The 27,652-nt window shown below is 37.4% G+C and overlaps 1 protein-coding gene across 2 annotated transcripts in view; it reads left to right on the top strand.

Annotated features, from left to right (window-relative positions):
* Positions 1 to 27,652, top strand: part of Tnks2 (tankyrase 2) — a 74,218-nt gene that overhangs the window by 36,216 nt on the left and 10,350 nt on the right. Inside the window, exons 12-22 of one of the 2 annotated variants that reach the window (XM_042689209.1) lie at positions 3,516 to 3,687; positions 6,226 to 6,305; positions 10,209 to 10,354; positions 11,794 to 11,959; positions 13,073 to 13,292; positions 15,995 to 16,104; positions 16,747 to 16,935; positions 18,801 to 19,053; positions 20,607 to 20,689; positions 22,976 to 23,096; positions 27,031 to 27,128. In XM_042689209.1, coding sequence (XP_042545143.1) covers positions 3,516 to 3,687; positions 6,226 to 6,305; positions 10,209 to 10,354; positions 11,794 to 11,959; positions 13,073 to 13,292; positions 15,995 to 16,104; positions 16,747 to 16,935; positions 18,801 to 19,053; positions 20,607 to 20,689; positions 22,976 to 23,096; positions 27,031 to 27,128 — 1,638 coding nt within the window. The remainder of the gene's footprint in view (positions 1 to 3,515; positions 3,688 to 6,225; positions 6,306 to 10,208; positions 10,355 to 11,793; positions 11,960 to 13,072; positions 13,293 to 15,994; positions 16,105 to 16,746; positions 16,936 to 18,800; positions 19,054 to 20,606; positions 20,690 to 22,975; positions 23,097 to 27,030; positions 27,129 to 27,652) is intronic. The other variant, XM_042689210.1, reaches the window with a different exon arrangement.

Here is a 27,652-nt window from a genome sequence, read left to right as displayed (position 1 = left end):
CACTTAAAAACAGTTTCATAGGTAATTTTTTTCTATATTTTTTGCTACAAGATTTACATTTTAATTACATACATATTCTTTCTTCTCCATTCCTTTTAACTATATCCCATTGGCCAAAGTCATCCTTAAGTACTCTCACTTTTATTCGGAGGTGGGAGGTCAGGTGGTATGTGTATGTGTATGTGCACACACATGTTTATATTCCTGGTGCTAGATTCAGATCAACTTACGCAATGCAACTTGAGCCATACCTCCAGTCTGGCATTTTATGGAATAATTGGAGATAAAGTCTTGCAGACTTTGCTGCCTGGCTTGCTTCAAACTATGATCCTCCAGGTCTCAGCCTCCTAGAGTAGCAAAGATTACAGATGTTGACTACCAGTACTCAGCTCTTTATTTAACAGTACATATTCCAGAATACATCCTAGCAAGAGACATACTGACTAGTCTTTTTCTAGTTGTCCTTTCTCACCTGCATCTTCCATTCCTTAGTTAGCACGATAACTCCTACTTGCCACAGAAATAATCTTTGTACCTTCTGTTATTTCTGTAACTAAGCCAAAGAACTTGAATAGAAAGAAAGAAATAATTTAAATACTTTAGTTAAAAACAATGTATCTACCCATCTTGATTAATGTCGTTTAGCATTTGTGTACAAAGCGTTTATTCACTGAGTAACTACTTCCACTAAGGCTAGAAATCATTATTTCTTATCTAGGAACTTTAAAAAAAAAAAAACTTAAAAAATACACAAAGCAGAAACAATAGTTAGCTACTTCAGCATTTTTTAAACTTCAGATATTGCCTTTTCAAACAAAACCTTTAGTAAAAGGGTACTATATAATAGAAAAAATGGATAAAGGAAGAATAAAGAAACAAAGACTTCATTTCTCTGGAATAGTCCTTGGGATCCTTTCCTAATCAGATTTGGGGGGAGGGTTGTTTTTGTTTTGGGGTTTGTTTTTTTTTTTTTGCATTAGTACTGGGGGTTGAATTCTCTTTTGGCTTTCTTGCTCAAGGCTACTGATCTACTTTCTGAGCCATACCTCCACTTCTGACTTTTTGCTGATTAGTTAAGAGATAAGAATCTCACAGACTTTTTTCTACTTTTTCTACCTGGGCTGGCTTCAAACCATGATCTTCAGATCTCAGCCTCCTAAGTAGCTAGGATTACTGGAGTGACCCACCCATACCCATCCCTAACCAGGTTTTGAAGAATAGTTTTATCTTTCCTTCCTTGGGTCTCTACTCAAAGAATTATTTAGAATTTTCCAGTTTCTTTTTCTGTTACCTTTCACTGTCGTAACCTCACTTTGATTTGGGGGAGTTCTTGATAATGTGCAAATCTTGGCCTTTCCTATTGTAAATTTTTCAATGAAATAAAGTTTATTTCTGCTTGACTGCTTGGCATATCTCATTTGTCTCTCTGTTCTGTACCTTCATTGATTACTTTTTTCATACATGTAGTGTGTTACTTGAAGAATATATTCATACATGTTTAAAATTGATTTTTTGAAACTCAAAATAGTCTTGACTAGGGTGACTGAGCACTCAGTTTTACCCAGGACTTGGAGATTTCAAAAAAACAGGATTTTCAGAAAGTAGTGCTGTGGCTTATTTGGTAGAGCGCTCTCCTTGAGCAGAAGAGCTGAGGGACAGTGCCCAGGCCCAGAGTTCAAGTCCCACAACCAACCAAAAAAAAAAAAAAAAAACCAGGACTTCTGGTGTAAAAACTGAAAAAGTCCCGGGCAAACTAGAACAAGTTGGTCACCCTAATCATAACACAATGGTATCCAAAACTGTTTTCAAGTGATGTTTCTTATACTGACGTGAAATCTTTCAGATTCTAAAAGAATGGAGAGTGGCTATTCATAGTCTAGTTTTATGTTCATTGCGGTGTTTCTATTTCTGATTTCATGAATATGAATCAGCCAGTATCTAAAAATGTATTAGTGGACACTAGGTTGATAACTGAAGAACTTAATTTCTCAGCTATGTTTTGAATTATATCTATGGTCATGAGGCAGAATTAAGGATGGAATAAGGTTGTACAAGTATTTTTTTCCTTGTGAAGAATTTCAAATATACAGCTGAATTGAAAAAATATTAAAGAACATAAAGATTTTGCCACTAACGTTTTATTATGTTTTTACATATCCATCAATCCTATTTTTTTATGTATATCAAAGTAAATTTCCAATTATTGTACTTATCCCTAATTATTTCCAAATGTGAACCAGTGTGAGCTCAACATTCATAATTTCTGTTTAGATAAATTACATGCCTTGAAAGGTACAGCTATTAAATGAACATTTGCTGAAATTTGACAAATGTATTCATCTGTGTAGCCAAAACTGTTGAGAGAAAGAACATGGGTTTGGTGATGTTGCTCAGTGGTCATAGCTTGCAAGGCCCTGGATTCAGCCCCCAGCATGACTACTACCCTACCAAAAAAGATAATATTAATATCCCATCCCTGGTAATGTTAACCTCTTGACGTAATAGCCATTTTTACTTTCTGACATGTTAGATTTGCCTCTTGAAGCCTTGATAACATGGAATCATACAGCATATACTCTTGTATAAGGATTTTTCCACTCTAATATTTTGGACATTCATCAACATATCAACATTGTTCCATTGAATTGCTGAGAAGTATTCCGCTGTGTGGATATACTCTTACATTTATGCAGATTATACTTTACATGATAATGAGATAGACAAACAACAGAAATAAATATTTTAAGGGCAGGGGCTGTGTCTCAGTGGTAGAAGCAAGCTTGCCTGGTTTGAACATAGTCAGAATTTAATCCCTAGAACCACAAAAAGGGAGGGAAAAGAGATGAGCATTTTAATGCTAAGTAATACCCACTTTTGTTCCTAGCCATTGTTAATCTCCATATCCTCCAGAGAGCCTGTAAAATTCACGGACTCAACTTTCTTGGCCGTGTCTAGCTCTAAATAGGATAAATCTATGGATGCTTTAATGTTAACCACAACTATTACTTAATGTCTCACAACTTTTCAATCAAAATTTGAGTTTTCTGGCCAGGTGCTGGTGGCTTATACCTGTTACTCAAGGGGCTGAAGTCTGAGGCTAATGGTTCAAAGCCTGTCCAGGCAGGAAAGTCCATGAGACTCTTGCCTTCAACAAACCACTCAAAAACTGAAAATAGAGCTCTGGCTCTAAGTGGTAGAGCAGAGTACTAGCCTTGAATGAAGTAGCTCAGAGATACTGCCCAGGTCCTGAGTCCAAGCCCCACACCAACAAAAAGAAAGTTATTAAATACTACTAACATATAGGGATGATAAGAGATTTAAACCCATTGGTACTAAATCTACAATAATAGGTTACCAGATGTTTTTATTTGGTTTGAGGCACTTGAGCAGAACTACGGATGTGAGTATCAAAAAGGAATTTTCCTTCAAGTTGCCTGCATTGTAACATTGGCAGCATAGTATGGTAGCATAAATTTACTGCACTATAGACTAACTTCAACTTTATCTGCGTTAAGGTTAATGCATTGGATAATCTTGGTCAGACGTCCCTGCACAGAGCTGCACATTGTGGACACTTACAAACTTGTCGTCTACTCCTGAGCTATGGATGTGATCCTAACATTATATCCCTTCAAGGCTTTACTGCCTTGCAGATGGGAAATGAAAATGTACAGCAACTCCTTCAAGGTATTAAGTGCTTACATCATCATCATCATCATCATCATCATCATTATTATTATTAGCCTTTACTTTTTTACGTACTAAGTATTGTATGTAAGAGTTGGTAAGTAAAAGAAAATTTTTGTTTTCTTCTTAGTTCATACTTTAAACACTTCATTATACTTAATACCCAAATGTCATTAACTCATATGATTTTGTTCAAGTAGCAATTTTGCCGAGTTGCTCTAAGTAGATGCCTTTAACTTTTTTATAAAGGAAGTTTTTTTGATTTTTGGTTTTTGGTTTTTTTAAAAAAAAAAAACCTTTTCTTCTGGATGTAGTGGTGCACACTTGTAATACCAGAATGTAGCATGATAGCTGTTGGCTATATAATGAGACTGTGTAACAGCGTTGGTTTTTTGTTTTGGGTTTTTTAAAATTAAGATACAGCTAACCCACACACACTTTTTAGCTCACACTGGTGATTCTAGATACTCAGGATGCTGGACGTTCACAGTTCAAAGCCAGCCCAAGCAGAAAAGTCTGAGAGACTACATCTCTAACAGCAAAATGCAAGACTGGAAGTATCGCTCAAGTCAGTAGAGTGCTAGCTAAGCAAGCTGAGAATGAGTCCAAAGACGTGAGTTCAGGCCTCAGTACCCAGTGAAAATAAGAAGAAAGGAAAACTTAAGAAGGTGTAAGGGGGCCAGACACTGGTGGCTTATGCCTGTATTCCATGCTACTCAGGAGGCTGAGAATCTGAGGGCTGCTGTTGAAAGTCAGTCCAGGTAGGAAAGTCTGTGAGACTTTTACCTCCAGTTAACCACCAGAAAACTGGAAGTGACACTGTGGCTCAAAGTGGTAGAGCACAAGACTTGAACAAAAAGAGCTCAAGGAAACACCCAGGCCCCATGTTCAAGCCCTACAACTGACAAAAAAAGGTGTAAGGGTCTTCAAGGATCTTTTAGTATAACAATCCTAGTGATAAGTACAGCCTAAATACTAGCTGTGCTTCATTGCTTTTTAGATCCTGCCTATTGAAGGAATGTGGAATTTATATGAGTTATTAGAACTTACTTCATTGAATTTGTTCATATTCATTATTTTAAGATATTTAGATTAAACATCTTCACACTGAACATAGATTGAACATAGATCTCAAAACTCAGGTAGCAAATAGATCAAGCCTTTACTTTCTCATTTTAACAGTAATTCTTGATGATCTTATGCCGGTGATGTGAGAACCACTTTGCAATGTACTGCTTAAAGAGATGAAGGCAGATTGATATAACCTCCTAGGATCTGCCACAATTGAATTAACTACAAATCTACTTTCAAGATTACTCCCATATATTACACTTGATTAGAGATTAAGAATACTAGTCCTGCTCAGTTCCCCAGTGATAGAATTTATAGCCTTGGCAGTTTTATGCTAAATAGTATTATATAGTTTTACTTATCTTTCCCACTCATTTCTTAGAATAAATTTGGAATTTTCAAGGTAGATTATCTTCTAGAAAAACTATATACTATTTTGCACTCCTGCTAACACTAATGACATGTTTTCCTTGTCAGCACCAGCTATTACAATTCTTAATGTCTTCCTTGGCTAAGCATGCATTAGTGAATTAAAAAAAACTCTTTTTAATGCAAACTAGAAATACGGTCTGTATAGCTCCCCAGTTCCTCTTTTCCTATTGCTGGGTAAAAACACCATTTCATTTTAGTATTTCTGAGTATAAGTAAGTTCAAACATAACTTTATTGGCCATTTCTCTTTTTCTGTGTATTAATTACTTGTTAATATACTCAGATTTGTATTAAACCCTTCCTGGTTAATCTTCATAAGAACGCTTATATATAAACGTATTTTTTAAATACATACTGTAATATGTGGTTTTCCATATTGTCTTACAGCTTTGTTAAGTGCCATGACATTACCTGATGTTTTTTAAATCAATTTTCATTTTTAGTTTTGCCTTTGAAGTGATACCCTAAGAAAATTTTCTAAAATGTAGAAATATTTACCTAAGTTTTTTCCTAGGTTTTGTTTAGTTTTGTTTTTTTGTTCTGTGTTAGTACTGGGGTTTGAACTCAGGGCCTTGTGCTATTGGTAGGCTTTTTCCACTTATACTTGCTGCTCTACCACTTGAACCATGCCTCCAATTCCAATTCTTCAGAATTGAAAAATACATTGAAGCTCAGGAAATTAAAGTGATTTATCCAAGTTCATTAACTAGTTAATGGCAGAATTAGTCTCCTAATTTAATACTTTGCTGGCATTCCTCATAGTTATAGGGCATACCATTACCTTCATTACCTATTTTGTATTTTCTATGCTCAAGTCACATTTTATAACTACACATACTTATATAATATTTATATTCAGTATGTTTCAGAATATTGTTAGGAACTTTAATATTTTTCCTCACTACTAAGGAAAATTTCCTATATAATCTAGTAAACTTGTAAGAGATCTTTGCTCTTTAGAAAGGTACCTCCCTTGAAGCGTAGTGCTATTTTCTAAATAGAAGTTAATCATAACTTTTCCTCTCTTTCTTTTTAGAGGGTATTCCGTTAGGTAATTCAGAGGCAGACCGACAATTGCTGGAAGCTGCAAAGGCCGGAGATGTGGAAACTGTAAAAGTAAGATAAAATTGAATGTTTTTGTTAGCTTTAGAGTTTGTCTTTTGACATTGTTTAATGAATTTGTACTATTATAATGAAGGTCTTGGTTTTTGTGTGCCTTGCTTTAAAAGGACAAAAATACCTACCTCTATGAAAATAAGGAACACTAGGTAATGAAAGAAAAAGATTTAAAGTTTCAGATTTCAGTAAGTATCACATTCACTAGTTTAAATTTTATATAACACCAAGTAGATTTTATTTAAAGAACTGTTCATTTGTCCCTTTAAAAGACTAACATGTAGTGGGGTGCCAGTGACTCACATCTATTGTCCTAGCTACTCAAGAGGCTGCGATTTCAGGATTGTGGTTCAAAGCCAGCCTGGGACAGGAAAATTTGTGAGACTCATCTCCAGTAAAAACTAGCCTTGAGCAAAAGAAGCTCAAGGACTGCACCCAGACCCTGGGTTCCAAGCCCCATGACCAACACCAATAAAGAAAAGTAAGGTGTATACTGGGAATGGTGGCAAATACCTGTGATCCTGACATTGAGATGACAGGTGCAGAAAGAAAGGTCCTGTTTTAGGCCAACCATAACTACATAGCAAGACCTTGTCTCAATAAAAGGCAAAGACTGGGGTGTGGTTCAAGTGATAGAAAAACCTCATTAAGTGAGAGGCCATGAATTCAAATCCTGGAACTACCCCCCCCCCAAAAAAAAATAAAACAAAAACTCTACAACAAAAATAAGGTGCATCAAATTACTGTCCAGTATTGTTTACAGATGACACATAAACAGGTTTCCTCATTTCTTTCTCCCCTCTGCCTCTGGGATCTATGTTGATACAGTAGTAATATAGTTATTGCCCCTTCTCAGAGCCACTGTCTTCTAATATTCCACTGTTAATCTAGACTACTGTTTGTTTTGCTTACAGCAACCAACTTTGGTTCTTGTCTACCCCATTTCCTAAATCAGTCTTCCTCAGGAAAACCTTTCCTGAGATTCTGCTTAGACTTTGTCATATATCTGTATGTAATGTTTTACTGCCAGTACCAGGTTATCTGTTATCTACAGAAATACTCTGATGAATAACTCAAAAACCTAATGTTTTCAAAGACCAAGAGTTTCACAATTCAGCTACTTAATACAAATTAGAATTTTTCAGCATGTTTTATTATTAGCTAAATCTTCAGAGGGTTAAAATTTTTAAAGCTAATTTTTAAAGCTTTCTGTATTTCCTTTCCAAAACTTGATGATACTTGAGGGGACAACAATGATTGATAAGTTTTATAAAAAGCTAAATTTTATTTATAGTAGAAGTAATTATTTGAAATAATTTAACTATATTTCTATATAGTTGTTTCAGTCCTAAACAAACCTCCTACACAATGTCAATTTAGACTTTTTTCCCCCCGGTCATGGGGCTTGAACTCCAGGCCTGGGAGCTGTCCCTGAGCTTTTCAGCTCAAGGCTAATGCTCTACCACTTGAACCACAGCACCACTCACTGTTTTTGGTGGTTAATTGGAGATAAGAGTCTCACAGACTTTCCTGCCTGGGCTGGCTTTTGAACCGAGATCCTCAAATCTCAGCTTCCTGAGTAGCTAGGATTACAGACATGAGCCACCAGCACCTGGCCTAAACTGTCTGATAGAGAAATGCATTGTTGGCCTCATTCTGGAGCTTCAAGATAATTTATTCAGTGGTTTTGTTTTTTGACTTGTTTTTGTTTTTGAAATAGGGTAAATCTCATGTAGTCCAAATTCAGTTCTCTCAGCCTCACAAGTTATTGGGATCACAGATGTGTACCATGCTTGTCCTTGATCTCTTAAATGAAAAGCTTTCTGAAAACTGATTTTTTAATGCATCTTACCCTTTTATATTGCTGAATCTGAATAACGAAATTGTTTTTTGCAAAACAAATGATAAAAACTTAAAGGCAAATAGATAAGGACAGACAGCTAGCTGACTTTTTGTATGCATGTGCCAAGAAATTGGTAAATTTTAAATGCTTACTCATTTATCCTTATTAAAGAACATAAAGCCATTTAACCAGTTTCAGAACATGAAACTGTTATAAGCATAAAATTATATAATCAAACTTTGCCAGGAATAATGGTACACCTGTTATAACCACACCAGGATGTTAAGGCAAGAGGATCAAGAGATGGAGCAACCTAGGTGACATAGCAAGACACTGTATCAAAAGGAAATAGTTAAGCATTGTTTTCATAATAAAGGAGGCCAGAAGAAGAAATCAGTGAAGAAAAATACAAGCTTGAGGCTAGAGTAGACTTAGAGAATAAAATAAGAAAGACCATCTCTCCCTGTGATAAGACATTAGTCTGTCTTCCTTCAGCTTTTAAAATCCCCTTGTTGGAAGTTTATCACCGTTAACCTTTTTCTAAGCAAATGGATCTGTATGCATCAAGAGCATCTGCCTACCAGTGAATACTTACGTGCTCATTTGTATTTAGTGGTGACCCATTAGTCTAGATGATTTATCAAATACAAATAGAAAAATCTGACTGAGAATGGATAAAATTACATAGGAAGTAAAATGATCTGTAATAATTACCACATCTAGTAGTACTTGGTACTCATATTAAACAAATTCATTCCTGCTCATTGGACACTAATGAAAGTGAACTATACAACTCGTGAATAGAGATGAGAGGGAGAGACTGGGGGAGAATGTCTCACATAATTGTAATCTCTTTGTACATCACCTTTATGATAACAACAAAATAAATAGCTATTAAAAAAGAAAATGAACCAGACACCAGTGGCTCACACCTGTAACCCTAGCTTCGCAAGAGGCTGAGATCTGAGGATCACCCTTCAAAGCCAGCCTGGGCAGCAAAGTCCATGAGACTCTTATCTCCAATTAACCACCAGAAAACCGGAAGTGACGCTGTGGCACAAGTGGTAGAGCTGAGGAACAGCGCACAGGCCCAGAGTTCAAACCCCAGGACAGACCAAAGGAAAAAAAAAAAAAAGGCTGGGTGCTGGTGGCTCACGCCTGTAATCTCAGGAGGCTGAGATCTGAGGCTTGCAGTTCAAATTCAGCCCAGTCAAGAAAAGTCTGTGAGACTCATTTCCAATAAACCACCAAAAAACCGGAAGTGGTGCTGTGGCTCAAATGGTAGACTGCTTGCCTTGAGCTGAAGAGCTGAGGGACAGCACCCCGGTTCAGAGTTCAAGCCCCACGACCGCCAAAAAAAGAAAAGAAAGAAAATGAATTCTTAACTAGTGCAGTGTGACTTAGTCTCTTAAGTTTGGTTCCTTGACCATCAATATCACATCACCTAGAAATGTAAATTCTCAAAACCCAATCCAGCCACAGAATGTAAACATCTTGAGATTTGAAACAACTACTGGTCCAGAGGAGGACATTTCAAACTTTAATGTGCTTATAGATCACCTAGAGATCTTATTATAATGGAGACAGGGAGAAGACACCAAGGCCTTAGCCACCCTAGCATCAAATAGTTCTCCTATCTCTGCCTCCTAAGTGCTGGAATCAGAGACATACCCCACCACACCTGGCTTAAAATACTCAGGCCTGGTGCCAGTCACTCTTGTCTATAAATCCTAGCTACTTAGGAAGCTGAGATCTGAGAATCACTATTCAAAGCCAGTCCAGTTAGGAAAAGTCCCAAGATTCATATCTCCTATTAACTACCAAAAAGTCAAAAGTGGAGGTGTAGCTGAAGTGGTAGAGCTCTAGCCTTGAGCAAACAGATCTACAGGACAGCATCAAGGCCCTGAGTTCAAGCTATAATACTGGCACAAAAAAAAGAAAAAAGAATAAATGATTGGAGAAAACTAATGAGACAAAATAAGTGAGACATTTGAAATTTCTGCTATATGAGTTGAAACAAGAAGATTTTATAGCATTGTTTGTTGTATTCAATCCTTCAGAAACTGTGTACTATTCAGAGTGTCAACTGCAGAGACATTGAAGGACGTCAGTCTACGCCACTCCATTTTGCAGCTGGGTATAACAGAGTGTCTGTGGTGGAATACCTGCTACAGCACGGAGCTGATGTGCACGCTAAAGATAAAGGGTAAGCACCAGCAACTACCACACATCCTTGGCCTTTTAGGAAGAAGAAAACACTTTGTTGATAGTTGCCAACTTTTTTCTTTAAATAACAGTTTAAATGTAGTTTCTCAGTTTCAAGATAAGGTTAGCAATTATATGACACTCTTTTTTTGTTTGTTTGTTGTTTGTGGGGCTTGAACTACTGGGCCTGGGTGCTGTTCCTGAGCTCCTCAGCTCAAGGTAAGTGCTCTACCACTTGAGCCACAACCCCACTTACAGTTTTCTGGTGGTTAATTGGAGATAAGAGTCTCACAGACTTTCCTGCCTAGGCTGGCTTTGAACCATGGTCCTCAGATCTCAGTCTCCTGAGAAGCTAGATTTACAGGAATGAGCCACTAGTAAATGTTTTTATTGTTTATTGAAGATGTTTGAATTTTTCAAATGTACCTTGAAATCATTTTTACTAAAAAATAATACAATTCTCACCCACATGTCAATGGTTCATGCCTATAATTCTAGCTATCAGGAGGCCTCAAGAATTGAGGATCACAATTCCAAGCCAGCCCAGATAGCGAAGTCCTTGAGACTCTTATCTCCATTAACCAGCAAAAAGTCAAGTGAAATGGAAACAAGGGAAGGGGGGAAAAAAGCCAAAAATGGAGATGTGGCTCAAGTTGTGAAGTGTTCATCTTAAATGAAAAAGCTAAGGGACCAGTGTTCGGGTACTGAATTCCCAGTTCTGGTACATTCAAATAAATAAATAAGCATATATACAAATATACATAATTCTAGATATTAAGTTACCTGAATGTTTATCATATTGTCTGCATTTAAAATGTTTTTTAAAAACTCACCCCCCTCCAAATTTTTTATTTTCTGTTTTCCATAGATTTAGGTTCTTTAAAGTACAATAATTAGGCAGTTTAAGAAATGTCTTTCAGGGCTGGGAAGGTGGCTCAGTGGTAGAGCGCTTGCCTTGCATGCCTGAGGCCCTGGGTTCGATTCCTCAGCACCACATAAGCAAAAAGAAAAAAGCCGGAAGTGGCGCTGTGGCTCAAGTGATAGAGCGCTAGCCTTGAGCGGAAGAGCTGAGGGACAGCGCCCAGGCCCAGAGTTCAGGCCCCACGACTGGACCCAAAAAAAAAAAAAAGAAATGTCTTTCATGGGCTGGGAAGGTGACTCAGTGGTAGAGCGCTTGCCTTGCATGTCTGAGGCCCTGGGTTCGATTCCTCAGCACCACATAAGCAAAAAGAAAAAAGCCGGAAGTGGTGCTGTGGCTCAAGTGGTAGAGCGCTAGCCTTGAGCTAAAGAGCTGAGGGACAGCGCCCAAGCCCAGAGTTCAGTCCCCACGACCGGACCCCCTCTCCCCCCCCAAAAAAAATGTCTTTCATCATTTATGTATAATTGTTGAAATTAAATCATGTCTTTTTCTGGTTTTATTCATTTACCTCTTTATTTCAGAGGCCTTGTACCTTTGCACAATGCATGTTCTTATGGACATTATGAAGTTGCAGAGCTTCTTGTTAAGCATGGAGCAGTAGTTAATGTAGCTGATTTATGGAAATTCACACCTTTACATGAAGCTGCAGCCAAAGGAAAATACGAAATTTGCAAGCTTCTGCTCCAGGTATATTTCAAATACTTCTGTGGACAGGGTAAATTATTTAGCAAAATTTAACTTTTTCCAGCAACTCTCGTATAAAATTACACTTATTGAGAGTTTCAATAAGTAGATTTCAGGGGAAAAAAAATGTCTTGAACATTATTTTAATTGACAAACTCAACATTTCACAGGTCTGTTTACCTGTACAGTTTAGTTATTTAACTTTAAATGCTTTGAAGTATATAGTTTATAAACCAAATTAATTTAACATTGATAAAGTTGATGGCACTAGTGTCACAGTAAATACATTAGAAGATAGATTCACACTTTTTGAAAGGTAAAAATCCATGAGTTATAAAATAATGATTCAGTTAATGGTAAACTTCAGATATTTTTATTGTAATAAATTATAAGGCTGCTGAAAATGTTTTTGATAACTAGGTACAAAAATATATCTCTCATTCTGGGCTGGGAAGGTTGCTCATTAGTAGAGTGCTTGCCTTTCATGCATGAGGCCCTATGTTTGATTCCTCAGCACCACATAAGCAGAAAAAGCCAGAGAGTGCTGTGGCTCAAGTGGTAGACCGCTAGCCTTGAGCTGAGGGACAGCGACTAGGCCCAGCATTCAGGACTCATGACCGACAAAAAAAAAAAGAAAGAAAAGAAAAAGAAAATATCGCATTGTGTTAGTTATCTATGATATTTTATATATTAGCAGACTGTTTGGGTTTATAACTTAGAAGCAGTAAACTATACCATGTAGCCTAGCTATCTAGGCTCTGCTATCTACATTAGTGTAAATAGGTGTTTGGCTATGATATTTGCACAATGATGAAATCACTTGGGAATGCATTTTTTTCAGAACCTGTACCTGTCATTAATTAAAGCATGACTATGATGTACATCAATTAATTTTTGATGAAATACTTTTATTTTAAATGTAGTTTAAAATTGTTATCATTCATGCCTTATTAAAAATCCATAATACTTAACTGCTTCTATATTTTCACATTAATAACAATCATTTTAACTTAGGGTATAAAATTAGTTTCGTTGACTTGGTTGCATTGACTTTTCTCAATTATGAAAGATTCACCTAAAGTCCTTCCTCTTCTCTTTTTATTTTTCAATCTCCAGCATGGTGCAGATCCTACAAAGAAAAACAGGGATGGGAATACTCCTTTGGATCTTGTTAAAGATGGAGATACAGATATCCAAGACCTACTTAGGGGAGATGCAGCCTTGCTAGATGCTGCCAAAAAAGGTTGTTTAGCCAGAGTGAAGAAGTTGTCTTCACCTGATAATGTAAATTGCCGTGATACCCAAGGCCGACATTCTACCCCTTTACATTTAGCAGGTATGTGAATGAAGTTTCACAGACTTTGATTGGTGAAGTAAAATATTGCCTATAAGTTGTGCGTCAGTGGCTCAGGCCTGTAATCATAGCTACTTAGGAGGCTGAGATCTGAGGATTGCTCAAGAAAGTCTGTGAGACTCTTATCTCCAATAAACCACCAGAAAACAGGAAGTGACACTGTGGCTCAAGTGGATCTTTTTCTTTTGTCAGTCATGGGACTTGAACTCAGGGCCTAGATGCTGTCCCTGAGCTCTTTTGCACAAGACTGATGTTACTTTGAGCCAGATCTCTACTTCCAGTTTTCTGGTGGTTAATTGAAGTCACAGATTTTCCTTCCTTTGCTGACTTCAATTACCACAATCTTCAGATCTCAGCCTACTGGGTAGCAAGGATTACAGGAATAAGCCACCAGCACACCCGGCTTTTGGGATCTTTGTTAAGAATCCTGTATTGCTTGAATCATCTTTGGTGAATTTAAAAATAAGCCTGCTTCAGCTAGCCTTCCTCATGGGAAGCTAAAGCTTCTACTTTTCTGATGATTGCTGCTAAATACAAACCACAAAATAATCATTAAAATATTGAAGGAGTTACATAAACCTTTGCCAAAGTTATTTTTGTGTTTATTTTGCAAGAACTGCCAGAATCAACAACAAATTTTTTTCTCATAGGTCTTACCAAGACACTGACCAGATTAGATTAATCCCTATCTTAATGGCTTCATTTTCACTTCTTTGTCTCTTTAAAGACTCCATCTCCAAATACAGTCACATCCAAGCCACTTGAGTTAAGGCATTGATCCCATTTGTTCTACCTTTTCCTTCACGAAGTTGACCTTCAGTGCACTGTTGGTTTTAGTGTAGGTATACAATGATATGATCTCAATATAATGTTTTCAGCTGCATTGCAGATACTAGAGAATAAGTTATGAAAATCTCAGAGCTACATCTAATGCCTCAGGAGAGTTCCATAATAGACACAATTATCTAAACCTAGTTTAAAACAAAAGTAAAAATTAAGTAATACAGATATTTCTTCTAGTTTTATATAACATAAGAAATGAAAAACATTTCTGAGTTCATGTCAGTCTTGTAGCATAACTCAGTGTGTTGCTAGTGTTTGGACCCCAAACATTATCCAAGAATATGAATTACTTTAACTATGCTCTGCGTTAGAGCATTTTTGGAAAGGACAAGCCATAAATGACAAAGCAAAAGCTTCACTACTTCCTTCCTTGTGCCAGTTTCTAGTCCATGCAATGTATGGGTATAACCTGGTCGGAAGTTGTACTGTACATATTTGATTAGCTTTTTTATCTTTATTGTAGCTTAGTACAATATTTAGCAGTAATATTAAAATTTATGTTGAGTATACAAGATATTTCTCTCAAACTATTTTTGTAGGATTAAATGCTATACCTTGAGACCTAGAAAGAGTTCTAGATTATTATAATAGTTTATGGTCATTTTGGTTTTCTCACTTGATTTTTAAAATTTTTCATACTTTAGATCCTTCAACAAAAAATAAAAACAACTACAGTAAACATAAGTATGAATAAAACATTTGAACCATTTTTCAAGTTTCAAGTGATATCTGTTTCTATGTTCCCAAAGTTAAGTTGAAAATTTGCTTTTCTTTTCTTACGATTGTATGTCAAATAGAATATACTTTATTGATAGAATGGTAGCTGGGAGATTATGCATGTTTCCAAAATACAAAGCTTTACTTCATGGCTTTAGCAGTGAGTAGATTCCTTAATCAGAGATAGGAACATGTAAATTCTCCCTAGCAAAGAGCATATGCTTTTATGTATGACCTGAGAATGAGTACTTTCAGACTCATCCTGCTGTTCTGCTTCTAATGTTACAGCTAACTTACACTCCTAACTTGGTTTTTTATGTGTTTAGATGCCTGTGACTTAAAGAATCCTTGAGAAAATAAACCTGAGTTTAGGAGTTATTACGTAACGACTGTGAAAGCAAGGACTGGGGTTTTTTTGGTTTTGTTTTTTTGTGGGGTTTTTTTTTTTTTTTTTTGGTCAGTTGTGGGGCCTGAACTCTGGGCCTGGGCGCTGTCCCTCAGCTCTTCAGCTCAAGGCTAGTGCTCTACCACTTGAGCCACAATGCCACTTCTGGCTTTTTCTGCTTATGTGGTGCTGAGGAATCGAACCCAGGGCCTATGCTTGCAACACAAGCACTCTACCACTGAGCCACCCTCCCAAAAGCAGAGACTTTGATAGGAAGGTACAAGAAAGCTGATCAATAATGTTTTGGGAGTCTCTAAAACCAATGAACATCATCACCAACCAAAAAGTTCCCCAAGATTTTACACCAGTATCAATCTCCCTTCTGTCCTTGCTTTCTACATTTTATTTGTTTGGTTTTGAGGGAAGGGAGTTAGCAGTAGTGGGCTTTGAACTCAGGGCCTTGCAGATGATCTACTGCATTTTGCCCAGCCGGCCTCAGACATGGACTTAAATTATAATCCTGCCTGCTTCCCAATCTCTGCCTCCGAGTAGCTGGGATTTTTAGTGTGAACCACCATAGCTGGCCTCAGAAGCTAAGTTTTAATAGACTCAATAATTTCAGATTATATAAATTTTCTTTTTTGTTTTTAGTATCTATGCTTTATAAATATAGCTGTATGCAACATGTAGGTGACTGTATTACAAGTGAAAGTAATATGGTGGGGTTTTTTTTTTTTAGCTGGTTATAATAATTTAGAAGTTGCAGAGTATTTGTTACAACATGGAGCTGATGTTAATGCTCAAGACAAAGGAGGACTTATTCCTTTACATAATGCAGCATCTTATGGGGTAAGTTCTGTGATAACCTTTTAAAATCCATGTAATTTTCAAAGTGAAAGTCAATATTGAAGTGCATATGGAATTTAGTTTGACTTTTTTCATTTTACAGAAAAGTAAAAGCTAAATTATATATAAGTTTTAGCTCTGAAACTACTTGTAAGCTTGCTGTGTTGCGATTGTTTTATTGTCTTGCTTAAGACTTCTCTCTTATTTTCAGTGAGATATTATCAATATGTTTATTTGTTCATGCTCAGGAAATCCATAAGGTTTCACAAGAATTTGTAGGGGTACAGGTACCTTCTTTCTGATTCTGAATAACCCTGAATGGTATGGTCAATGTTAACCAGTATCAGTAGTGTAGTTTGAATAATTGAGGAAGGCTACTAGTTTATAAGTTGATATTAAGTTATAACACATGAGTAAGTTTGAAATCATTAAAGTAGTTTCTTATATAGAATCCTGAACTATTTTCTAAGTAGTTCTCAAGTTACTGAAATTTCTACTGTAATTTTAAGCAGCTACCATAAATTAGTGTCATTTTCAGAGTTAATTTTGAAAATGTGGAGGTAGGTACAGACGTCATTTCTTCTTAAGAACTAAAGTGTAATAATATAATATGTCAGACCATAACAGTAGTATTTTCTTTTACAGCATGTAGACGTAGCAGCTTTACTAATAAAGTACAATGCCTGTGTCAATGCCACGGACAAATGGGCTTTCACACCTTTGCATGAAGCAGCCCAAAAGGGACGAACACAGCTTTGTGCTTTATTGTTGGCCCACGGAGCTGATCCTACTCTTAAAAATCAGGAAGGACAAACACCTTTAGATTTAGTTTCAGTAAGTGATGGGCTCTTTGAAAAAACCTTAATGCTTTCCTGACCTTTTAAAATTCACTTGATAGATTTATATAAAATGTCTTTATAGTGAATGTAACAAAATCTGGTTTTCTGCCCAAACTTAAATTTTAAAATTCTTTGGTATTAAAATTTAAATAATAGAATTATTGATCAGTAATTTTGTACTAAGTACCATGAAAGTAGGGGAAAAAAACACTATTAACTGCTTAGGAAACAGTAACAAGCCCTCCATGAATGTTATAATAGTAACAAGATTGTATAGACCATCAGTCTTAGGAACAGTGCCCTGAAGGTAAACCTACCCAGCCGGCTACTAATAGAGATGTCCTTTTCTTCCCACACAACTTCTTTCATTCTTGTTCTTTTCCCCAATAGAATTTATATAGGAATGTCAACTATAGCTTCCACCTCTACTTTGACCACTGTAGCACAAGTGTAATTTTGCTTGCCAGAGCAGTAAAGAAACAAGAGCTCCTTTGAGATGGAAAGGAAAAAGTCTCTTCTACAAATTGCTTTCTACTGAGATTCTACTATTCCAAGCTACAATGAGAAAATGATTTAGTTCAACTGTATCTGGGGTTTAAATAGATTTTCCTTAGCAGGCTGACAATCAGATCATAATTACTGCTTGATTCCTTCAGTTCTTTCAGTTCCAAGCTACTTTAGAGAGTTCATTTTCCCCATATGTTCATTCACCATATAATTAAGTGGCAGAGAACAAAATACTAGAGATCATGCATGAGCTTTAGAATATTATCCTAGAATTCTAGCTCTGTCATGGTTGTACATTCTACCAAGTTTCCTAATTGCTAAGGTTTAGATATGTTATCTGTAAGGAGTAAAACATGTCTGCTCAATATGAGAAGTAAATTAGTTAATATATTTAAAGTCCTAGATATGACATCAGACACATAAAAAGCATGCAATAACTGGTACTATTGTTATAAACAAGTGTTATATACAGAAAAGGTACAAATTGAGTGGGGAAAGAGAAAAGTAAAGATTGGGTTGGTGCAGGGTATAAACTGAAAACATTGATTTACTTCTTGCTGGATGTTTTTACCCAGTATCTTGTGAAAGATGGTTTTTGTTGCTAATGAAACAGAGTAATATCAGCAAGTTTGGGAGAGTTTCCCATTCTAGCAGATTTGACTAAAATTATCTTTGTTACCAAAAATTTTGTTTTTGGTCTGGGAAGGTAGCTCAGTGGTAGAACACTTGACTTGCATGCTTGAGGCCCTGGGTTCGATTCCTCAGCACCACATAAGCAGGGGGGAAAAAGCCGGAAGTGGCTCAAGTGGTAGAGTGTTAGCCTTGAGCTAAAGAGCTGAGGGACAGCGTCCAGGCCCAGAGTTCAGGCTCCACAACCAGAACCTCCCAAAAAAGTTTTTTTTGTTTTCAATTTTGAGAAACAAACATATCACTATTTTCTATTAAATACAAACATTAGTCTGTGCTTAAGTTCTACATCTGTTGAATTAGAACAACTATAGTAGGGTTAAAAACTGACCTTTTTAAAATTGTTGTGACTATAATTGGTTTCAGTGTCCTTTAATCATGATATCAAAATTAGGATTTTGTTCATGTTTTGCCACATTTAACAGATTTATTTTGATTTTATGTGGCTTGGAAGGGATGTTGGCAATTATGTTTTATACTTAATAACAATTTAGCTAATTGTTCACCTTACCTATAAAATAATCAAGTGTTTATCAGCATTATATGATAATAGTCTTAGTGCACATCTACTGGGTTTTTGTCATGTTTTTTATTGTATCCTACTAGGTATAATGGAATTTTAAATTTTGCTTATGACAGATTCTTCTCTGTTTAAATATACCCTAGGCTGATGATGTCAGTGCCCTCCTGACAGCTGCTATGCCTCCTTCTGCTCTGCCTTCATGCTATAAACCTCAAGTGCTCAATGGTGTGAGAAGCCCTGGAGCCACTGCAGATTCTCTGTCTTCTGGTCCATCTAGCCCATCAAGCCTTTCTGCAGCAAGCAGTCTGGACAACTTATCTGGGAGTTTTTCTGAACTGTCTTCAGTAGTTGGTTCAAGTGGACCAGAGGGTGCTTCCAGTTTGGAGAGAAAGGAGGGTGAGATATTCTGTAATTCAGTCCTGGGGCTTGAACTTGGGGTCTATGCGCTGTCTCTGAGCTTTTTTGCTTGGGGCTACCATTCCACTAATGGCTTTTTGGTGGTTTGTTGGAGATAAAGTGACACAGACTTTTTTGCCTGGGCTGACTTTGAACCATGATGTTCAGCTTAACAAAAACTTTAACTGGCATTGTAGCCTCATATTTGTCATTTAGAATGGTAGAAAGTCGTTTTTTAACCTTAAACGTAACTATTAATCTAAATTATAGCCTTTTGTTGTTTTTTCACATTACTAATAGAATTCCTAATGAAACTATGTCCTTCCAAGTTGAAAGTTGACTCTTACCTCTGCTTAACTAATCTTCAGATGTAAACCTTCGCCTGTCAAAATTCCGCTTACCTTATCCACAATAATTTGTTTCAACCCCTTTGACCTTGAGATAGCTTCAACCTCCTATATGCTAGCCTTACAAACATATACTACCATGCCAAATTATGGACCTTGTTTTGAAAAGGAGCCTACATTCTGAAAGATAAATCATTAATCTTAAAGATAAGGTTAAAAATAAAATATAAAACTAAAAATGAGAAGTTTTTTTTAATTAATTTATTTTTTTATTTTTTGTGAACATACTGTACAGAGGGGTTACAATTACATGGGCAAGATAATGAGTACATTTCTTACCAAGCATTGCAGCCTCCTCCTTTGTTTACCCTTCACAATCCCTTCCCAGCCTCCCCCCCCCTCCCCGCACCAAAGTTGTAAAGTTCGTTTTCAACATGACAACTTGTACTTCTCAATGTTACAACGGGTCCACCTGTATCCTTAAACGACTTGTTTTTCCCCATCTCCTCCACAAATTATACCGACATCAAATATAGTGAAAGCAGGGGTTATACTGTGGGGGAGGGACATACAAAGCAACAAAGAAATAATCTTATAAATGCGTTAAAAAACAAATGCATGAAAGAAGAAAAAACCTTTCAATATATATCTAAGGGTTCATTTTCCTAACATCACATTATCTAACCTTTTCTGCTTGACTCATACATATACTAGATATTGCAAATAAGGGAAACCATGGGACCTGTGTTTCTTTGGGCTTGGCTTAATTCACTTAATATAATTTTTTCCAAGCCTTTCCATTTCCTAACAAATGGGGCAATGTCATTCTTTCTGATGGAGGCATAGAATTCCATTGTGTATATATACCACATTTTCTTGATCCATTCATCTACTGAGGGGCATCTGGGTTGGTTCCATATCTTAGCTATGGTAAATAATGCTGCAATAAGCATAGTTGTGCTGGTGAGAAGTTTTTTTAAACCTGAGAATGCTCCAGTGTTTAAATATCCCTATGAACGTTGAAATGTTACAATTCTTGCTTTTTGTGACTTTTGATTCTATATTCTGTCCTAACTGGTTACTAGTGTTTTGCATCATCTTTATCTTCACATATATGGTGACATCACAGAACTGTATTACTATAATGCTGATATGTATTATTCTGGGGTAAAAATTTTGTTCTGTTTTTTTCTTTGAATTTTTCAGTTCCAGGAGTAGATTTTAGCATAACTCAATTTGTGAGGAATCTTGGACTTGAGCACTTAATGGATATATTTGAGAGAGAACAGGTAAGTAGATTAATTGTATTGTTTAGTATGTTTAGTTTTGTTTACTTGACATCTGCAATCTGTGGAGGAGAGTTTTTGATGAGTCTTGTTTTAGGGGTCTTGGGATTGAACTTTTACTCTACCATGGAGCTATTCTCACTTCTTGAGAGTGTTTTTTTAATTAGTCGCTCTCCTGATTTGGCTTGATTTTGGAATTTCTGTTAAGTGTATAGTAATAAAACAACTTTTTTGAATGGCAGAATTATCTTAGTACTTAAAGTGAGTTATCATTGAACTATGTTCAGTTCTGTTCTGTCCGTTACTACCCATTCTAAACCTGACATTGCTAGCTAGCTCCTATGGAGAGGAATACGCCAGTCATACAATTGGGCTTTTCTTTTCTTTTGTTTTTGTCAGTTGTAGGGCCTGAACTCGGCCTGGGTGCTGTCCCTCAGCTCTTCAGCTCAAGGCTAGCACTCTACCACTTGAGCCACAGCTCCACTTCCAGCTTTTTTTGCTTATGTGGTGCTGAGGAATCGAAACCAGGGCCTCATGCATTCAAGGCAAGCACTCTACCACTGAGCCACCTCCCAGCCTTACAGTTGGGCTTTTCTATCTATTACCATCTTAAGCAGTTCTATCAGAATACATTGACATATTTTTGCTGCTGTTACTGTTTTTGTTTTGGTGGTGGTGGTGGTGGTGGTGCTGGTTATGGGGCTTGAATTCTAGGCCTAGGTGCTGTCCTTGAGCTCTTCAGCTCAAGGCAAGTGCTCTACCACTTGAACCACAGTGCCACTTCTGGTTTTCTGGTGGTTAATGAAAATAAGAGTCTTACAGACTTTCCTGCCCGGGCTGGCTTTGAACCATGATGCTCAGATCTCAGCCTCCTGAATAATTAGGATTACAGGCGTGAGCCACCAGCACCCAGCTGTTGTTAACTGTTTAGAAAATGTAACAACTGTATACTTGTACCTAAAGAGATTTTCAGTCTGGTTTATGAAGCTGGAACAAGACCATTCAAAGATGTTTGTCATAGAGTTTAGAAATTGGGGGGGGGAAGATTATTATGTACTGAACTATCAAGGGACAGCTTCATAGAAAGCTTATAAATTAAAAAAATGGGCATGATAGTGCAGATATGTGGTTCCAGCTACATGGGAGGCTGAGATCACTGTCAGAACCCCACCTGAAAACAGAAAAGAGCTGGAGGTGTGGCTCAAGTGGTAGAGTACCTGCCTAGCAAATACAGGGTCCTGAGTTCAAATTCTTTTACCACAAAAAAAAGAGAGTGGGAGAGAATGATTGAATTGCTTCCATTTTGTGAAGTGATATATTTTGGGTTTAAAAAAAAGTTAATTTGAATAGTATTGTGAAAGTATAAGTTAGCATGTTATTCAGACTTTGGAGGAGCAATAGAAAAATTATGTAACTAAGGTAAGCTATACAGTGATAGTAGAAAAGTTAGTGTAATAGATGAAATGTTGCCGGGCGCTGGTGGCTCACGCCTATAATCCTAGCTACTCAGGAGGCTGAGATCTGAGGATTGCGGTTCAAAGCCAGCCCGGGCAGGAGAGACCGTGAGATTCCTATCTCCAATAAACCACCAGAAAACCGGAAGTGGTGCTGTAGCTCAAGTGGTAGAGCGCTCGCCTTCAGCTGAAGAGCTGAGGGACAGCGCCCAGGCCCAGAGTTCAAGCCCCACGACCAACAAAAAAAAAAAAAAAAAAAATAGATGAAATGTTTCACCTGCCTGTGGTTAATATAAAAGAACATGTATGGCTTGATGTTGGTAGTTCATGCCTGTAATCCTAACTACTCAAGAGATGAGAGCTGAGGATTGCAGTTCAAAACTGTCCTGAGCCTGACTCAACTTCTATTTTACTCCCATATTTTTGTTGATTGGATGGTTGGTGCTGGTACTAGGCTTGAACTCCATACCTTGCACTCTCACCTTTTCTCTCATGGCTAGCACTCTTAACACTTGCATTATGCCTCCATATCCAGCTTTTTTCTGTTTACTTAGACAGAAGAGTCTCTCTTTCTCTGCCTGGGCTGGCTGTAAACTTTGATCCTCAGATCTTGGCTTCCTGAATAGCTAGGTTTATAGGTGTGAGCCACTGGTGCTCAGCTGCTACGCCAACTTATATTTTTTGCTAATTTCAGTTTAGCAAATGGTTTATTTTAATGTTAAAACTGTTCACACAAATATAAATTAAATATGTGAATGTCTTATGTTAAAAGAATACCCATATATGAATGTCTACCTAACATTAATAAGCATTTTAAATTGTTTTATTTTATAAGATCACTTTGGATGTGTTAGTTGAGATGGGACACAAGGAACTCAAAGAGATTGGAATCAATGCTTATGGACATAGACACAAACTAATTAAAGGAGTAGAAAGACTTATCTCTGGACAACAAGGTATTTCATTTTAATTTATGTTATCGGCTTAAGGCCATTGCTTAGTGTATTAATAACATGAAAATCTGTATGAGAAGATATGTTTAGTAAGGAAAGTAGTAACTAGGATTCAGGACACCTGTGATGAAGAATCTGCTAATAGTTATACATCTGAGCTACCAGTGTTAATGGTGTAAAGTGTCTACCCAATACAGAAATTTGAAGATTGCCTTAGTTACTGAAAATTGTGATGATTTCTGAAGCTACCCTAGCTCTCAATTTCTGTGATTCTAAAAGATCTGGAATTTAAGTATCTTTTTTGTTCTGACTTAATAACAGGTAGACATTAAAGGTATCACATAAAATAATGTAGTAAATCTCTTGTATAAAATACTAAGCTTGGAATGTGGGAAAAAATAATGTGGCAACCAAGGAAATTAAACAATACAAATCTGTATAATATTTTTATTTTTCAATAGTGTTCAGGGCTTAAGGAAAGCACACATTGTATTTACTCGAGAGATGTTAACGTTTCTTGTTGATCAGATCTAGGTATAAAATGTTTCAAGTGTTAAGCCATATTTTAACCTTATTGTTAAACTGAGAGAGTGGTTTACCCTGAAATATCCTATACTTGAAGTTCAGCTGGAATTAAAGAGAAACTTTTCTTAGCAAAGATGGAATTTTCAGGGAATGGTGTATGCTGGACAGGATGAGGACCACTTGTTAAAGCAAAAAAGTAGTACTACTAAAAATTTAGGTGATTCAAGCTAAGAAATGTTTAAAGGAATGTTTGTTCTGTTCCTCAGCTCTTCAGCTCAGGCAAGTGCTCTGCCACTTGAGCCACAAGTACCACTTCCAGTTTATTGGAGATAAGAGTTTCACAGACTTTCCTGCCCAGGCTGACTTTGAACTACGATCCTCAGATCTCAGCCTCCTGAGTAGCTAGGATTACAGGTGTAAACCACCAGCGCCCAGCTCTAAAGAAAGTTTTAAACTGGTGTTATTGAATACAGTTGATAAAGTAAATGGAACTAGATGCCAGTGACTGAGGCCTATAATCCTAACTACTCAGGAGGCTGAGATTTGAGGATCACGGTTTGAAGCCAGCCTAGACATAAAAGTCCTTATGAGACTCTTATCTCTGTTTAATCACTCAAAAACCAGAAATGGTGCTGTGGCTCAAGTGGTAGAGCACTAACCTTGAGCATAGAGAGGCTCAGGGGACAGCACCCAGACCCCAAGTTCAAGCCCTGCAACCCACCAAAAAAAAAAGTATATAGAATATAGCCAGGCACTGATTACAGCTCATGGCTGTAATCCTAATTACTTAGATGACTGAGATCTGAGAATTGCAGTTCAAACCCAGCCAAGCCCAGGCAAGAAAGTCCATGAGATTTTTAACTCATATTAACCACCAGAAAGCTAGATGTGGAGGTGTTGCACATGCAAGTGGTAGAGCACTAGCCTTGAGCAAAAAAGTTCAGGAATAGCACCCAGGCCCTAAGGTTAAGCCCCAGGACCAGCAAAAAAAAAAAAGTAAATGGACTTCACATGCCAAGTGTAGACTAGAATAAAATACTTAAAATATGAGAAATATTAGTTATCTAGTATAAAGCTAAATTTCATAAGATAAAAGAGGAAACCTGGCACTGATGTCTCACACCTATAATCCTAGGTACTCAGGAGGCCGAGATCTGAGGATTGGGGTTCAAAGCCAGCCAACTCTTACCTCTAACCACCAGGAAACTGGAAGTTGCATTGTAGCTCAAGTGGTAGAGTGTTAGCCTTGAGTTGAAGAGCTCAGGGACAGGATCCAGGCAAGAGGGAAAACTTATGATTTCTTGGATACTAGTTTATAATAGAGCTACCAAAAATAAGAAATAGAACCTTAGTTGTAGAATGTCATTGTAGCTATTAAAATACCTCATCTGGCCGGGCGCTGGTGGCTCACGCCTGTAATCCTAGCTACTCAGGAGGCTGAGATCTGAGGATCACGGTTCAAAGCCAGCCCAGGCAGGAGAGACCGTGAAACTCCTATCTCCAATAAACCACCAGAAAACCGGAAGTGGTGCTGTAGCTCAAGTGGTAGAGCGCTTGCCTTGAGCTGAAGAGCTGAGGGACAGCGCCCAGGCCCAGAGTTCAAGCCCCACAACCGACAAAAAAAATAAAAATAAAATACCTCATCTGGTATAATAGTGGTATTGGGTGAATACTGGGGTAACAGAAGTGTTTTAAGAAGGAGCTAAATTTTAAAAAAAGCAGTCAGTGTATGTATAAACTAAACAAAGCCAAGTTATGATTATATTGAAAGACTCAAGAAACAGTGACAGAAATACATATTTACCTCCAAATGGTAGAGGTGTACTCTCTCTGGTCCTGTAGTTACTCCTGATACATCTAGCTATACAATTGAGTAGAAGCATTTACTTCATGGAGGAAAAACACAATGTTGACACAATGGCTATATCTAACATAACACATCTGGGTCACTTTCCTGCATGAAGTTACTAATTTGCTGGATTTCATTTGAAGCCAGGATTACTCATCAGAAAACCAAAAGTGGGTGCTGGGAAAGTGGCTCAGTGGTAGAGCGCTTGCCTTGCATGCATGAGGCCCTGGGTTCGATTCCCCAGCACCATATAAGCAAAAAGAAAAAAAGCCAGAAGTGGCGCTGTGGCTCAAGTGGTAGAGCGCTAACCTTGAGCTGAAGAGCTGAGGGACAGCACCCAGGCTCCACGACCGGACCCAAAAACAAAAAACAACAACAACAAAAAAAAAAAAGAAAACCCAAAATGGAGCCTGTGGCTCAAAGGGGTAGAGCACTAACCTTGACCAAAAGAGCTCAGGGACAGCACCCAGGCTCTGAGGGACAAAAAAATAATCATGAGTGGAAACAGTATTCTAGTTTGAAAAGATGAGAAGGTTCTGGAAATAGATGGTGGAAATGGCCACAAAACAGTGTGAATTACTTATTGAACTGAACACTTAAAAAATGGTTCACATGGGGCTGAGAAGGTGGCTCAGTGGTAGAGCTCTTGCCTTGCATGCCTGAGGCCCTGGGTTCGATTCCTCAGCACCACATAAGCAAAAAGAAAAAATGGTTCACATGGTAAATTTTATGTTACATATATCTTACCACATTAAAAAAAATAAGAAATACAGAAGAAAATAATTTTGCAAAATATTTCAACAAAACTCTTAGAATTTATGAAGTTATAAATTAGTGATCTAAATGCATTGTGATAATCCTACTTTTGATCCTGGGAGTGCTAGTAGGAAAACCTACTGAGATCCAAATTAAGCCTATATTAATAATTTTTGAAACTCGTACTGTACTCATACAATGTATATAGCCAGAGGGAAGTTGGGTGAAGGATATACAGGAACCCTTTCTATAAATGTAAACTGTTCTAAAATTAAAAGTTTTTAAATTGGGCTGGGAAGGTGGCTCAGTGGTAGAGTGCTTGCCTTGCATGTGTGAGGCCCTGGGTTCAATTCGTCAGCACCACATAAGCAGAAAAGGCCAGAAGTGGTGCTATAGCTCAAGTGGTAGAGTGCTAGCGTTGAGCTAAAGAGCTGAGGGACAGTGCCCAGGCCCAGAGTTCAGGCCCCACGACTGGCAAAAAAGACAAAAAAACAAAACAATCAAAGTAACTTTTTTTTATTTTTTGGTCGGTCATGGGGCCTGAACTGTGGGCCTGGGCACTGTCCCTCAGCTCTTCAGCTCAAGACTAGCACTCCAACTTCAACTACAGCACCACTTCCAGCTTTTTCTGCTTATGTGGTGCTGAGGAATCAATCCCAGAGCCTCATGCATGCAAGGCACTCTACCACTGAGCCACCTTCCCAGCCCTGCTGGTTTATAGGCACTTTTTTTAACCTTTAAATTTTAATTGCCCTGCTGGTTTATAGGCACTTTTTTTAACCTTTAAATTTTAATTTTGTTTCGTAGGTCTTAACCCATATTTAACTCTGAACAACTCTGGTAGTGGAACAATTCTCATAGATCTGTCTCCTGATGATAAAGAGTTTCAGTCTGTGGAAGAAGAGGTATGTTCATATTCCTTAAATAATGGAAAAGATAGGTCAGTCATACAGACACAGTGTTCCATTGGAGAAGCAGGTACAAAGCCTAGAATCTCAGACAAGAGCCAGAAATATGTAGGTATTATTTGCCCAGGATATTTGTATTTTAGCATTGTTTACAAATAACTCTTGGGTCTGCTGAAAGTTTTGAATAATGTCCTTCTTATACATTGAAGCATAGGTGCCATGTGAATTGAACATAGAAATAGAAGATTTATTAAAACCTTTTTTTTTTTTTTTGCCATCCTGGGCTTGAATTCAGGGCTGGAGCACTATTCCTGACCTTCCTTTGCTCAAGGTTAACACTCTACCACTTGAGCCACAGTGCCACTTCTATTTCTGTTTAATGTGGTACTGAGAAATTGAACCCAGGGTTTCATGCATGCTAGGCAAGCACTATGCCACCAAGCCACATTCCCACCCCCACTAAGGCTTTTTTAAAACTCAAGAAAGGCCAGTTCTTAATGAAATAGCTATTGTGCTTTGTC

Source organism: Dipodomys spectabilis, unplaced genomic scaffold (assembly GCF_019054845.1).
Source record: "Dipodomys spectabilis isolate Male_0828 unplaced genomic scaffold, ASM1905484v1 ptg000125l, whole genome shotgun sequence".
Classification (NCBI taxonomy): Eukaryota; Metazoa; Chordata; class Mammalia; order Rodentia; family Heteromyidae; genus Dipodomys; species Dipodomys spectabilis.
Note: the sequence above shows the minus strand (reverse complement) of the source record. Positions and strands in the feature narration are given on the sequence as shown.